This window comes from Alternaria ventricosa, assembly GCF_023758065.1.
Source record: "Alternaria ventricosa strain BMP 2768 chromosome Unknown scaffold_10, whole genome shotgun sequence".
Lineage (NCBI taxonomy): Eukaryota > Fungi > Ascomycota > Dothideomycetes > Pleosporales > Pleosporaceae > Alternaria > Alternaria ventricosa.
This window is the reverse complement of record NW_026055690.1, coordinates 261,887-276,250: the sequence shown is the minus strand read 5'-3', so window position 1 is coordinate 276,250 and position 14,364 is coordinate 261,887. Positions and strand designations below refer to the sequence as shown.

At 52.3% G+C, this 14,364-nt stretch overlaps 3 protein-coding genes across 3 annotated transcripts; 2 read left to right on the top strand and 1 right to left on the bottom strand.

The window, feature by feature from the left end:
• Positions 1–7,137: 7,137 nt before the first annotated feature.
• J4E93_006177 (uncharacterized protein) lies at positions 7,138–9,374 on the top strand (the record flags this gene model as incomplete). The annotated part of the gene is made up of 3 exons (XM_049344095.1): positions 7,138–7,542; positions 7,594–9,098; positions 9,146–9,374. 3 exons carry the CDS (start codon positions 7,138–7,140, stop codon positions 9,372–9,374), a joined length of 2,139 nt encoding a protein of 712 aa, XP_049198530.1.
• A 1,884-nt stretch (positions 9,375–11,258) lies between these two features.
• Positions 11,259–12,065, bottom strand: J4E93_006176 (uncharacterized protein; the record flags this gene model as incomplete). The annotated part of the gene is made up of 1 exon (XM_049344094.1): positions 11,259–12,065. The coding sequence occupies one exon, from the start codon at positions 12,063–12,065 to the stop codon at positions 11,259–11,261; it is 807 nt and encodes a 268-aa protein (XP_049198529.1).
• A 1,195-nt stretch (positions 12,066–13,260) lies between these two features.
• J4E93_006175 (uncharacterized protein) lies at positions 13,261–14,343 on the top strand (the record flags this gene model as incomplete). The annotated part of the gene is made up of 1 exon (XM_049344093.1): positions 13,261–14,343. One exon carries the CDS (start codon positions 13,261–13,263, stop codon positions 14,341–14,343), a length of 1,083 nt encoding a protein of 360 aa, XP_049198528.1.
• Positions 14,344–14,364: the final 21 nt, after the last annotated feature.

The following is a 14,364-nucleotide window of genomic DNA, read 5'->3' as shown; positions in this document are numbered from 1 at the left end:
GGATTGGGAACGGTTTCCCCACTTTTTGCGGGTCCGCGGGGAGGTTGGTGTACCTAGCACCTAGGCCGCTATGGGATGCGGAATACATGAGAGATGTGCATTATGGTTGCAATTTGCTCAAGCTATGCGACAATCTTACCGATCATTGCGACGCCGTCCTACGGTATTGCGGCAACTAGGCAGGAACGTTTTGGTTTGTTGATCCGGAATGCATCTCATTCGCTAGTTACATCTGATATGTTGCACAGCCCCGCAGCTCCAGCCACAATGTCTAGGCCTCCCACATCCGTATCTTCGTCCAGCGCCTTGCCAGCTGCTGATCATGTCGTTACCCCATTCCTCTGGTTCACTATCAAACCTCCATCCCATCATTTACCAAGCTCGTTTCTCTGTCCGGATCCAAGAACTACTGATTGGCCTGCATGGTCGTTGTAGCCCGGTGAAGTGCGAGGGCACTGACTTCCAAGAATCTATACATGTGGAAACTGTCGGGCTTCTATCCAATAGATCGGATACACTCGTTTCCAACGCATTCGGGCCCAACACCGTGGATTCTTTGCGTCGCGAAGTATGGCCGGGCGGCATAATGGCATGATAATGTCCAAGTCCTCACAATGGGTCTTTGCTCCTTGCGGCGATTATGCTCAACCCATCTGTTTCGGACGCATTCGAGTTCGCTTTCCAAAGGGCTCGGAGAGTGACAGACTTTGTTCCGCTTGTAAGGGCCTCGGCTCGCGAAAACGTACGCTGTGGAAACGCATCGACAAATTCCGCAAGGTCACTGTGGATCATCATCACTCGTTCGACGCGTTGCTTGAGAGTGCACGTGGAGGTTGCCATCTTTGCGGATTGTTGTTGATAGCCTGGGAGGAGAACTGTGACTTGAGTCAAGATCCCAGCGGTGGATGGGTTGGTACGGCAGGTCCTGACGTGGCTTCCTTGAATGACGGCATCAGACTCGAATTTCAGAGGAAAAAAGGTTCGATGCCGCTAACCGGTCTTACTGTTGATGAGGTCCATATCAAGATACTATGCGGGGAATTACCGTCTAGGATGGGCGGACGTCTGATCTGTAAGGCCATCGACTGTGAGCGTTTTCCATTCCTAGAACAGCTTTGGTGCCTCGAAATTGACTAGTAAAACAGCGGAGTATATGGCCTTACCGAGAACATGCCTACCATCAGATGATGACACTCATACAGGCTCATCGGCAAGTTTGTCCAGGATCAAGACCTGGCTGGATATCTGCTCAAGCTCACATCCCGCCTGTTCCCGAGCCGATTCTCAGCCTCCACCCCTACCAACGAGAGTGATCGCAGTAGGTAGTAAAGGAGCTAGCAAATGCCAATTAGTGTCTGGAAACAAGAAGAACGGTTACTACGCCACTTTAAGCCACTGCTGGGGAGATCCCCAGAAACGACCGTTGTTAACAACCGATCGGACCCTTTCTTGTCGACAGCGAGGCATCGAAGACGAGGCGTTGCCAAAAACATTTCGTCACGCAGTCGAAGTGTGCAGAGCGTTAGGTATAGAATATATTTGGATCGATTCTCTATGTATCATCCAGGAGCAGGAAACGCAAGAAGACTGGGCAAAAGAAGCACCGAGAATGGGACTTGTGTACGGCAATTCGAGTCTGAACATCTCGGCGCTAGCAGCAGCAGATTCGACACGAGGATGTTTCAAAGAGCGTCTCGGTCAAACAGTTTGGCCTTGTCCAATACTGCTATTCGGAAAGGCATGCTACTTATCTCGGTATCCAACGCAGAAAGAAGAAATCGACGGTGATCCAGGAGACCTTGAATATGACATTCTGCACCGCTTAACCCGAAGAGCTTGGGTTCTTCAGGAGCAAGCCTTGTCTCGCCGCTCCATTATATTCTCGAAAAACCGTCTTATCTGGCGTTGCCCAACGCTATCGACCAACGAAAAGTACCCGTTGGGGATACCGCACGCTCCAAAAACATCAATCGACAACCATCGTCTTCTATACTGCATAGTAAATGGCATAGCATCATCCATACCAGATGAGCTGAAGATCGACTTCTATGCCTGCTGGTACAAAACAGTAGCAGAATACACGTCTCGAAATCTTACATACGAGGAAGATAGGCTATCTGCAGTAGCTGGCATTGCGAAGAGATTTGGAGTGGCAGTAAATGACATCTACCACGCAGGACTGTGGAGACACGATATGATCCTCGGTCTCCTATGGCGGGCAAGTGTCGATGTCACTCGCAAAGCCAGATCAGCTAGGGCGCCGTCATGGTCGTGGGCCTCAATCAATGGTCATGTGGCATACGACCATCCTTTGTCGACTGGCGCCGACGCGAGACGCATGACATTCTCTCCACTGGTCTATGATCTCGATGTTTTGGACCCCGAGACCTGCGAAGATCATCCGTACGGAGTAAATTCGAAAGCATCGTTGAGCTTGTCTGGCGTTTTGTTGGCAGTGATGAAGGACCTGCGCGTAGAATCCGGGTTGATCCTGGTCGAGGACGACAATCGTGTTGTCGATGATTCTAAACGCATCTTCTACAATAACTTTGAACGCATCTTCTCCGATGGTTCTGGACTCACCTTCTTCTCGGACGTCTGGAAGTCCGACAGACCAGATAGAGCGCCCTTGTTCTGTCTACCCGTATGTGTAACCCATGGCTCTTTTGATCAAGGTTCATACAGCAGTGGTAAAGCCTCGTGGGCGGAGTCACTGAAGAGAGGGATAGACAAATGTGAGGGATCCAACACATTGTACTGCTTGGTTCTGAAGGCGGTCGAAGGAAAACAAGACATGTACAGTCGAGTAGGGCTTTGTAAAGTGGGAATCCATAAGACAATGGAGATTAGTAGGATGGCCTTGTTTGGAGAACGCAGATCCATGACTCTCGTTTGAAAGTCATTTGTGCCACCATACAAAGCTTAGCTAAGGTCCTTTCCTTCTTACCATAGTATCAACACAAAGGTGGTAGACCTGACACACGGGCAAGGACGACATTGTCGAGGGAGAAGATATCCGTCGCGCATAACTGCCTTATTCGAATGAAAAGGATCACCATGGCTGATTCGAACCGAGCTTCACGTGAAACGCTGTATGGCGGCTTTAACTGGTGCAATTTCTAGGCGGTAGCACTCAAAGACTGAGAGCTCTTCTGAGCTTACCTAGGTATGCTCGCAAGGACTCAGTAATCAATGCCATCAGCGCAATGACCGCACCACCCACAATCTTTTTCGCAAAGCGCCTAATCCTGGTCGTCGTCGTCCCACACCATCCGAACATGTCCTTGTGCCCATGCGCCTTCCTCGGAGTACTCGTCCTCGCTGTCGATGTCGCTAAACGTGGCTTCTTCAATCGAAGTGGAGGTCCCTCCCAATATGCGGGATTGTGCTTGGTGAGATGAAGCCTCGAATACGTGTCAGCGTTCGAATGATACTTGCTAAAGTACTACAAAATCATAAACCTACATTTCTCGAATCAAGCAACGTTCCCTCTCCAGTCACAGCGTCCGCGCGAGCCCGCATCTTCGCATGTGACCCCGACTTCTTATGCTGTTCCATAGCCTGCTTACTTCCAAAAGACCTCTTACACACGTCGCATCTAAACTTGGTAGTGTGAGACGGTGCAACACTTTGGGACGACGCAACGCTATGAGACGGTGCGTCGCGATGCTGCTCTATCGCTTTCTGGCTACAGAAGCTTCGCTCGCATTTGTGACATATATGAGCCCGGCGGAGAGCGGCGTCGTTGGCACCCGTGTGGTTTCTCAGCGTGATTTTGGAAGTGAAGTGCTTGGAGCAAATGGGACATTGGTGTGCCATGGTGACAAGGCGAAAGTTGAATGAAAAGGGAGATACTGAAGGTAGAGCTTGAGTACCCCACTTCGTGTCACCACAAGATACTCTGGATATGGCCGGGATCGGCTTCCGGGCAATAGATGCAGGATGAATACCTGGTCAGAGACAAATAGCATGACCAAATGACCAGATACAGAAGTAGGTACAGTCGAATTCTTCTGCATCATTTGGATGGTTGATTCTGATGATTATGGTCTCTCATTCTCTTCGAAGATTGCTACATGGTTGAACATTGTTTATTATTCTTATTTGTTGTGACCAGTACATCACACTCGCCCTGGTCGTTCAGGGATATGCTTGGGTATCATATGCTGTTCCGTAACGTCGACCTCATGTCTTCGTTCGTCGTAATCCAAGCCGTCTGCAAAGCCCTGAAACTTGCGCTCTTCTCCTTCATCATACTTCTCTCACCGTACGTCCTCTCTATCTCCAGTCTTCACACTCTTCTCAGTACCATCTGCTTCCTTCACCCCGTCATCAACACCCCCATCATATTGCCTCGCAGCTGGCAAAGCCGGAAGAATGCCGCTGGCGATAGCATCGAGATCAGATGGCATGCAAGTGGCCGGTGAAGTATAAGGACCCGTAGTGTCTTGCTCAGCACTCAACTTATCAACCTTTTGTTCGGCCCACGCGATCGCTCCATCGACTGCGGTTTTTACGCTTTGTACGACTTCCGAGACGATGGTTGCGGCGGTCGGGGTGGCCTCGGAGGTGCCGTCTGTGCTGATCGTGCTGCTATTTGATGCTGATCTTGGGGATGTGGATGAGGACTTCGTGGTATCGAGGTCTTCATGAGGATAAATCTGAAATGCTTCAGTATGTGTTGGGAATAGGGTGAACGTGAGAGAAGCATACTCGCTGCCTAGCTGGCGACCTTTCTCCTGGCGACGTCTCCTTGGTGTCTTGGGCTGTGATAGCTTCAAGTGCTTTCGGCCTCATGGTTTGTGTCGTGATAGCGTCGAGTGCTTCCGGATTCATGCTTTGGGTCGTACAAAGGAGCTACCCTTGCAGATTGGCGTTTGTGTCACTTCGTCGATCGCGCGGTCCTCCGAAGTATGCCAATGTAGGTTGCTTGTGCATGTGGTTGAATGCCAGCAGGCGGCGATCTCCGTGGGCCCTTCTCGAAGTGTCTTGTTTGTTTGTTTGTCATTTCTGGGCTGTGTCGCTCTTTCCTATTCTGCATGGCGATGCGTTTGTACCCGCGTAACAGGAAGCAGCACCCCCACGAAAACGACTCGGATGAAGACGATCAAACTCCTGCTCGCTGATAACGACGCCATCGAAGTCTTTTTGAATAGCTGTGAGTATTGCTTCCTGAGCGTCTAGTGAGCCAGATAACATCCTCACCCAAACGACTGCATCCTTTCCCCAAGGCTGCCGAGGCGAGGATTCGCAAAAGCTGAATGGCGGTCGTATGTGGTGACTGTTCGATTATCGACGAGCTCATGAGGCAGAGAGTCTCAATACTCAATACCTCATCGTCATATTCCACGTTCAATCTGGAAGTAGTAGCCAGGGCTTCTGTTTAGGCCCAGCTCACGTGTCCGAGTGTCTGCCCCAGAAAACCAAAATAGTCGGCTTCGTTCCCAGGATGCATCACTTGATGCATCGGTAGCCTTGCAATACCGTGCTCAGATAGAGTACTACGAGCGTACATGACGTTGCTGAGTTGGCTCGACATCTGCCGTTGCATTGAGGAGCCGATAAGCCTAACCCTGACGCAATACCGATCATGACCACTCCTGCGTCACGCATCGCATCTTCTGCCTTGCCAAAGACAGCGAACGCATTTTCCTGCCGACCGAACCACTCGTGGCCGCCTGAACAGACTCCACGATACCGAACGGTAGTCAGATTCAGGTACCCACCGGCTATTCACCTTGCGCTCAGAAGGCAGAAGGCATAGCCTGAGACATAACCACCAGGCCTACGCCATTGAGCAGAAAGCATCCTGGTCATGTCGACTTACCGAGCGTCTACCCCATCATGTGGCGCACGACTGGGGTTCAACCGCTCGAAGCGCAGATCAACATGTCCAAGACATGTCTTCTACGTCGTCTTCTAGAAGCTTTGCCTCACTGGTTGCGCCATCGCAGGTCATTCAGCCCCTAGGCTAAGCTATACGAAGACAGACGATTCCGTGTCTTGGAACTGCACTATGGCTACCGTTATGCCGTTCGACTCAGCGTTGAGTCAGTCGATAAGAGCGTTCTGCACACGGTGTTGGATCACCGGCACACGCATAGTCGAAGTCAATGAATCCTAGGACGCAGTGCCGGAGTCAGCAGCGGACATCACTGGCTGAGACCCCAGCCGTTGTGTGGAAGAGTCCACTTGTTCTACGGCTCCTACAGGTACCAAGGTAGACGCCAGGATGTACCTGGTAATTGCACTTGGGCAGCAAGGTAATATGAATTGCTGCATGGAAGCATGCTCGCGCCTATCAGACAGGTCGCAAATCTTCGAGTGGAGTTCGAGTGGCTTGGTAGCAATATGAGAATGCAGCGGACTTGTGAAGGCGTAGCGCGAGTGATCAGGAGATGCTGTTGATGCAGGTCCACTGCCGCCGTTCGCTGATCACAGTCATGCTGAACCCACCATGCCAAGGCAATAGCATGCGCAGTACGATCTTAGGTCGGCCGTTTTCCTGGTGTATTAGCCTATTGTACGCGGTTAGCACGCTGGAGAGTTGGAGGGCAGGCAGCTCGCTTCGCGGGCCTCTCCAGACACACCGCATGCCTCGCATGCTCCGTGCTTCCTGCAGACCCTTCTGTAAGCAGGCTGCCACCACTCGTTCGAGGCTGCCACCACCACTACGCTGATCGTGTGTCTACCCTAACGTTCGGCATGTTGCAGGCAATTTATCGTCGACCGGGCGAAGCTGCGGCCGTGGGTGGGTAGCATCATCACCGTGCCGGCCACGGCTCGACGCGAGACCCTTGGAAGGATCACTGGCGCCATTTTTTGATTGTCAGAGCGCAAATGTGGAGTGCTTGATGCCCTTGTCACCCCCGCATTCGCCTCGCTCATCTTGCAGAGCCCGTTTCGTGACATGTGTAGGTGTAGGAGCTAAGGATGAGGCGAGATTTGGTGTGGTTATAATCGACGTGCGTCCTGCCGTCTCATCTTCACGCCGAATTGCTGTGTCCTGCTTTCATCAGCAACGCCTGTCTCACACCCTGTGCCGCCTTGGAATCCAGTACTCTGTCTCGATATCGTGGCTGCACGCCGCAGAAGTTGTGCAGCGTGCCCCGGCCGCTGTCTAACCGTCCACCAATCATGGCTGGAATTACTCCTTCTCCAGATGTTAGTCCCGTGTCAGCGGCGACCACTAATGGAGGCTTCCCACGCGACGCCTTCTGCCTCAATCTCTCCGCTCTGCCCGACGCAAATACCTTTATCCTCAAATCCGCCCTGACGTCTCCTCATCTGCTCGACCCCCCGAATGGACTGTTTACTGGAAGCGGTGGTTTGAGTAATCCCTTCAAGAAGCGGCCCCGCAACATGTCTCAATCATCTGGTACAGACCGGGAAATGTCCAATGACAACACCCCACCCGCGTCGAATGGAATCGCACCTACTAGCAATGGTACCAACGGCACCAGCACCGAACCCCGACCGAGCACAAAGAAGCGCCCAAGTACCGACACGATAGACTACCCGCGCCGGCGTGCGACGATCGCTGTACATCATCCTTATTCGACCTGTCCATCTCAGAAGACTGACAATTAATAGTGCGAAATATGTCGGTCACGGAAAAGCCGATGCGACGGAAACAGGCCAAAGTGCAGATTGTGTACAGAGCTGAATGCCGAGTGCATATACCGAGAGCCGGGCATTAAGCTGGACGCGGGTGACAAGCTGATCCTAGAGCATCTGAACCGCATCGAGGGTCTTTTACAATCTGGCCTCACTAGTAATTTCTCATTATCATCGCATTCGCCAGCCGCGAGCAATTCCACCAGCGAAGATTTCCTCGCCCGTAGCACCGGCAATATACCCCATCTCGGCATGGTACAGCCGATCAACGGCATAGGAACATGGACCAACCACCCGTCAAACATCTCGACCATGCCGAAAACCCACAATACTGCGGCACTCAATCTGCTGTCATCTCCAATGATCAGAGAGCTTGTGTCTCGCCAATATGACGCCAAGCTTCTTCTCCAGCTTGAAATGACTCGAGAGTCAGTAAGCCTGGGGACAAGCCGTGGGTTGGATCTCTCGAATACTGGCGCATACGTGCAGGCGTATTTTGAGAGAGTGAATGTCTTCTACGCGGTTGTAAATCCGTATACATGGAGTAGCCACTACCAGACCGCCCTCAGCCATGGTTTCCGAGATGGGCCGGAGAGCTGCATAGTTCTTCTCGTTCTTGCGCTAGGTCATGCTGCAAGCACCGGCAGTATTACGCAGCAAAACCCTGAAAAAGATCCCCCAGGATTGGCATACTTTACCGCAGCATGGAGCTTACTGCCGACCGTCATGACAAGAAACAACATGGTAGCTGCACAATGTCAAATCCTCGCCGCAGCATACTTGGTGTATCTTGTACGCCCAGTCGAAGCTTGGAACGTATTATCAGGCGCCAGCATGAAACTGCAGCTTCTTCTGAGCGCGCCTGGTCGCGTATCTCCAGCGGAAGAGGAGCTGGGCAGAAGAGTGTACTGGAATGCTGTGATGATCGAAAGCGACCTACTAGCAGAGCTCGATCTTCCCCATTCCGGCCTCGCTCAATTTGAGGAAGGCTTTGCACTTCCCACCGGATTTGAGGATCTAGGAACAGAAGCAGTTGGCCGAGATGAACTGTGGTATTTCCTTGCAGAGATTGCCCTTCGTAGACTACTCAACCGTGTGAGCTCCATGCTCTACATCCGAACGACACCCTATTCCAAAGGCCCAGCTGCGACATCCATCGCTCAGCTGGATCCTTTGGTTGTGGAACTTGACTACCAACTGAACCAATGGTATGCTGGGCTACCGCCAGCCATGCAGTTCCCGCTCGACAGAGTGCCTTTGCAGAATCCGGTTCAGACCGTTTTGAGACTGCGCTACTTCGCATGCCGTACCATCATATTCCGTCCATACGTGCTTTTGGTCTTGCAGGACGAGACTTTGGCCATGGATTCAAGTGTGCAGGATAATTGCCACAAGTGCTTGGAGGCATGCGTTCGTCAATTGGAGTACATCACTGCGCACCACGCTGGACACCTGCCTTATCTGTTCCAGGGCGCTCTCTCGTAAGTTTCACCAGCTGCCAACATTGCGTTTGCTGACAGTTTTGTAGCATCATCTCCCAGACATTGCTCATCATGGGCGCCACAATGACTCCTTCGCTATCTCAGCTACTTCCCCCACCAGCGACTATGGACGATATCATCAACAACGTTGTTCTGGAAATGGAGCGATACGCTCACCTCGCACCTAGCCTACAGCTTTCCGCTGAGATCATTCGCGAAGCCGAAGGAAAACGACAGATGTGGCTACGGACAGCAGGACTCAAATTTGACGTATGACTCTGATCTCGCAGTACCAGATTGCCACCCAGTACATGCCCACGATTGTCGTCTCTTCAAAGCAGGAAAGCTACAACGCGGATCCACCTGTTTGCCATACCTGAGTAGCTGAAGCGACCTTCCACTTCTGGTAGCCTCCGCGTACCATATGATGGATCAGCAAGTCGAGCGACGATCGCACGCGACAGCGACTATCATCTACACGACACACTCGGCGCTTCTCGACGAACCCATTTCTGGGTCCAGCACAGACCTTCATCCCCGACATCCTGTATCGGACGTTGCGACAAATAAGTACTAGGTCTCCATGAACCAGGTCCTCACATCTGCCGTACCCCGAGTATATGTGCCGGATATTTCTGGCGAGTCACTGTTCAATGTAGGCCAGTTTGGCATGATACAGTGTCTAGATCGGCTTTCGACAAGAACTAGTTCTCCACCGAGATTCTGATCATACCAATTGAGACGATCTTGTGCAAACTCAGGCAACCAGCAAGCCGCTGCGTTGATCTTCTTAGGTGCTTAGATCAAGTTCGCGTGGTGGCGAAGCACAGCCAGGAAACCACTGGGTGGGTCACCGCAATGAACTGAAGAGATGATCTGTGGGTACCACGATGTACCCCATATCAATCCGGGCTCGGTACGGCACGGTGGCTTGCTCCGCTACGCATTGCCACTTCTACGGTGACCAAAGCGTCCCACCGAAGTCCACACGAGGCATCTCGCATGCATGAAGCATGAGGCTACTCCACCAGAACGCACATATGCGGCCCACACACATAGCGAAATACCATCCTATCACCATCCATAGTGCCATCAGTACACGTGAAACGCATTATCGCAACTCTGACCATAGCCCGCGCGCCGCGCGGTCCTTCACAGTGAAGCTAAGGCGCGCACCCCCTGGTAGAAATGTAATATAGATCCTGCAAGAGCAGACCAGGGGTGCGGTAGGTGGCCTGGTCTACCCCACATGTTGGGGTTCTCCTGTGACTTTACCCGTACACCCACTTACTTTTCGGGCCTTCTGGAAACGTAGTGGAATGTTGTGAACGCCTTCGAGAAGCCGAGGTGCGGAGATGCGTTATACGGGCGTCGTGCGTGGAGTGTGGGTGAGATGGACAGGGGTTGTTGGGGGATGAGATGCAGGCAGACGACGGATTTGAGGGACCATGGGGTGATGACGCTGACTGTTATGTGAGTCGAAGCAGTTTTGATCCGTCGTGCTGGATGCGGGATGTTTGGCTTCTGTAGTGGTGGCTTGGGAGCACGCCGTGTCTCACAGCCACGTTGGATATACTTGTCTCTCACCAATGTTTTGATGGACGACATCGGCTAGTCTTCTGAGAGCCCTAAATCGTTTCAACGTTTGTTGGTATCGTGTTCTGTAGCCACATTGCCGCGTCGCCGACTACGTACAACGGTGTGCTGACTAGTCAGCGAAGACCATGGCTTGGGTTATCTGATGGTGAGAGTAGGGAATGCACCAGGTCAGGCAACGTTCCAGAAAACATTGGACTAGCGTCTAATGTTTATGCATGACCCTGATCGCTGGTTGGATCGCATGTACCAGAGCGTTTGGTAGTGTTTGGGACGGCATATCGTGATTGGTGCATTATTCCTGACTAGGCGCCACAGGCGGAAAGACGGGAGCGCGCTCCGGTGGCATGACAACACCAGAGGTATCTGGTTGCGTAAAGACGACACCGAGAAGCGGAAACGAGGCACAGGTATTTGGGAATGACGTCGAGATATGTTCTTTCGTATTGGACAGGGGTAAGAAATGGTTCCTGGATGGTGTGCATGAACTGAAGCATGGATGTGACGTTGGCTCGAAGATCATCGCTCAGACGCAGCGGTGATTTAGCTGAGCTCTCCTTTATCTCATACCAGTACAAACTCATCAGCTGCGTCCTCATCCCAATCGACCTTTTCGCCATACATCCAGCTTTCGTAGTAGCACTGTCCGACCACCGTGTACTCTTTCCCATCTTCACACTGCCTCAATAGCAGAGGGACTGTAGATCCGTGTATAATGCATATGCAATCGCCAGGTTGAACGGCTTTTGGTCCAAGCCCAAACAATTGCTTGTGGCCGAGGAAGAGACGTTTGTGAATGAGTCGCAGGTTCATCTGAGGGAACTTCTCTTTGTGAACTGCTTCGCTCACGGGCTCGGATATTTTCGTTTCAATGAAGCGTTCGTACATTGAGATCAAATCGCCTATAGTATATTGTAGAGGCTCTGTGAGGGCTTGCGGACCAAGATCATGGCCCAAGAGCGTAACGAATATACGTTCCTTAGCAGTATTCATCTCGTCAAACGTATCGATATCCACTGTAGGCATGGTCTTTGTGAGGTTAGCCATTTCTTCGGCCAGTCGTACATTCTCTACTCCAAAAGTTGCGATCTCTTCCCGGGTAACACTTGACACGAATTGGACCGTGTCAATGATCCGGCCGCGAACAACCAAACGCACATCGCGTTCCTGTTCTGTTCCGTTCGCTTGGCATAGACGCCCTTTGGCGGCGGCGTACGGGTAATGTGGAGTGTCACCAATCCTGTAACCCTGCCATCTGTCTCCTGCAGAAGAGACGTCCACTCGCCAGTCTATGGTCCAAGAAGGCATCTCCTCGTCTGCGCTGCCGCGGATAAGCCCCAGGAACGCAAGCGAGCCAGTCTTCCGCGCCATATCTGCACAAAACTTCCGGTATGCTTGTCCAGTAGACATCCTATAATCTGCAACGAAGTCCAGAGCGGAGGTTCTTTCTTGAAAAGCTAAAAATGCATTGATGGCGTCCCTTGGGTCGCTGGCCTCACGCGATGATGAGAGCCAGAACAGTACATCCAAGAAGTCGCTATATAAGGTGCTTTGCTTAGGGTCGCCTCGTAGCCATCTACGTGCCGTGTCCATGCTCAGCAAGCGATCGACTCCGAGGTGATCTGGGATTAGCGAGTAAACGACTTGCAGGGCCGCTTTTGAGGAATATCTGATGACGAAGATGATACGATAAAGTACGTATATTTCAGTTGGTGTCGTTCCAAGTATCATCGTGGGCCGAGTGGATAACACGATCTCTTGGACAATCCATGCACGTTTAAAGTACGGGCGACCAATGGCCCAAGTCAATGCTTGAATGTACTGTGCTGTTGTATAGCCTGTATCGTTCTCTTGAGAAAAGAGAGCAATCAATCTGCTTTCCAGATCCTTGTGCATCTCCTCAGTCCAATGGACATCAAGCGGTGGGAGCTCGCCCAAGTTTCTTATCAGATCAAGTAGTACAGGCGTATGCTCAGGAGACATGCCAATCCACATTAGCGTCCGCTCCGCCTGTCCATAGATGTGCGACATCAGAGAGACCTGGTGGCCTCGCTCGTCCAGATCATGCTGGTTCACAGCAATCTGATCAATCCAAATCTTCCCGCTTGAATCAGGTTGTGTCAGGAGCTCGTGAACATGGTGCAAGATACGCGCTAGATGCACCGTTATCCTGAGAGAGCCAGCGCCGGTTATTTGAATAGACGAATAAGTATTGGTATCTCCAAGTATGGGTTCCGGCTCTTCGTTATCGTAGTCGGTCCATGTGTATGAGAGCGCCTCGAAACGCGGCTTTTGCCTGATATCCACCTCCTCTAATTTGTATGCAGGAGCATCTTGAGTGCCGGAGACGGAGAGAAGCCGTATCGAGGTTGGAGTCGAACACGGCGAGTATTGGTATGCTGACATTATGAGGTCACACGAAGGATTTGGGACAGGCAGTCCACCACCGACGCGATGACCGCAGTGGCCCGTGCGTTTGGCGCGTTCAAGCCCCACTAAAATTTCTTTGCAACTTCAATAGGTACGACGCGCGGCAGCAACGACCACCACAACGTCCTTGAAAACCATGGCCGTCGACAACTCGCTGGAGTCGCTCCTCGCGACTCTTACTACATCAATTCAATCCGCTACAGAAGCTCTCCCAAATGACGATATCCTACCACCAAAGGAAGGCATTTCCCTACTGGATGTCAAGAACGAGCTGCTCCTATCCTACCTACAAAACCTCGTCTTCCTCATCCTCCTAAAGCTCCGAGCACGAAAAGACGACCAGCAAGAAACGAACCTCCACCCCCAGGATGAAGTCGTCCAGAAGCTAGTAGAACTGCGAATCTACCTAGAAAAGGGTGTACGACCGCTGGAAAGCCGCCTGAAATATCAAATCGACAAGATTCTCCGCACAGCCGACGATGCCACACGCCGCACCACCCAAGCTACCGCAAAACCCGCTTCGAAACCAAAGAAGACCAAGACGACGGACACGGGCTCAGACTCGGACGTCAGCGACGCCGAATCAGCAGGCACAGCGCAAACCTCTGAAGACGAAGACGAAATGGCATACGGTCCCCGCCGCGCCCTCGTAACACGTCAAAAGACCGAAGCCGCCCAAGAGCGCGCGCGCGCCGAAACCGCAAAGGACGGCATCTACCGCCCACCCAAGATAACGCCCATGGCGATGCCCACACCCGAAGGCCGCGAAGAGCGCCGCGAGCGCCGCCCCGGAAAATCCGCCACCCTCGACGAATTCATCGCAACCGAACTCTCGGGCGCGCCCATCGCCGAACCCAGCATCGGAAGCACCATCACACACGGCGGCCGACACACAAAGTCTGAACGCGAACGCCGCGAAGAGAACGAGAGGCGCGAGTACGAAGAAGCGAACTTTACGCGTTTGGCGCCGGGTAGCAAGAAGGATGCTGCGAAGCAGAAGGCGAGGCAGCAGCGGGATGGCGGGTTTGGTGGCGAGGAGTGGCGCAGTTTGGGCGCGGGGATTGATCGGATTGAGAAGTTGACGCAGAAGAAGAGTGGGAAGTTGGGGAGCTTGGAGAAGAGCCGGAAGAGGCCTGTCGGAGATGGGCCAAGGGGGAGTGGGAGTATGGCTGGGGATGCTTTTGAGAAGAGGAGGAAGGTTGTTGGGAGGTATAAGTGATGGACTGGACGATCTTAACAA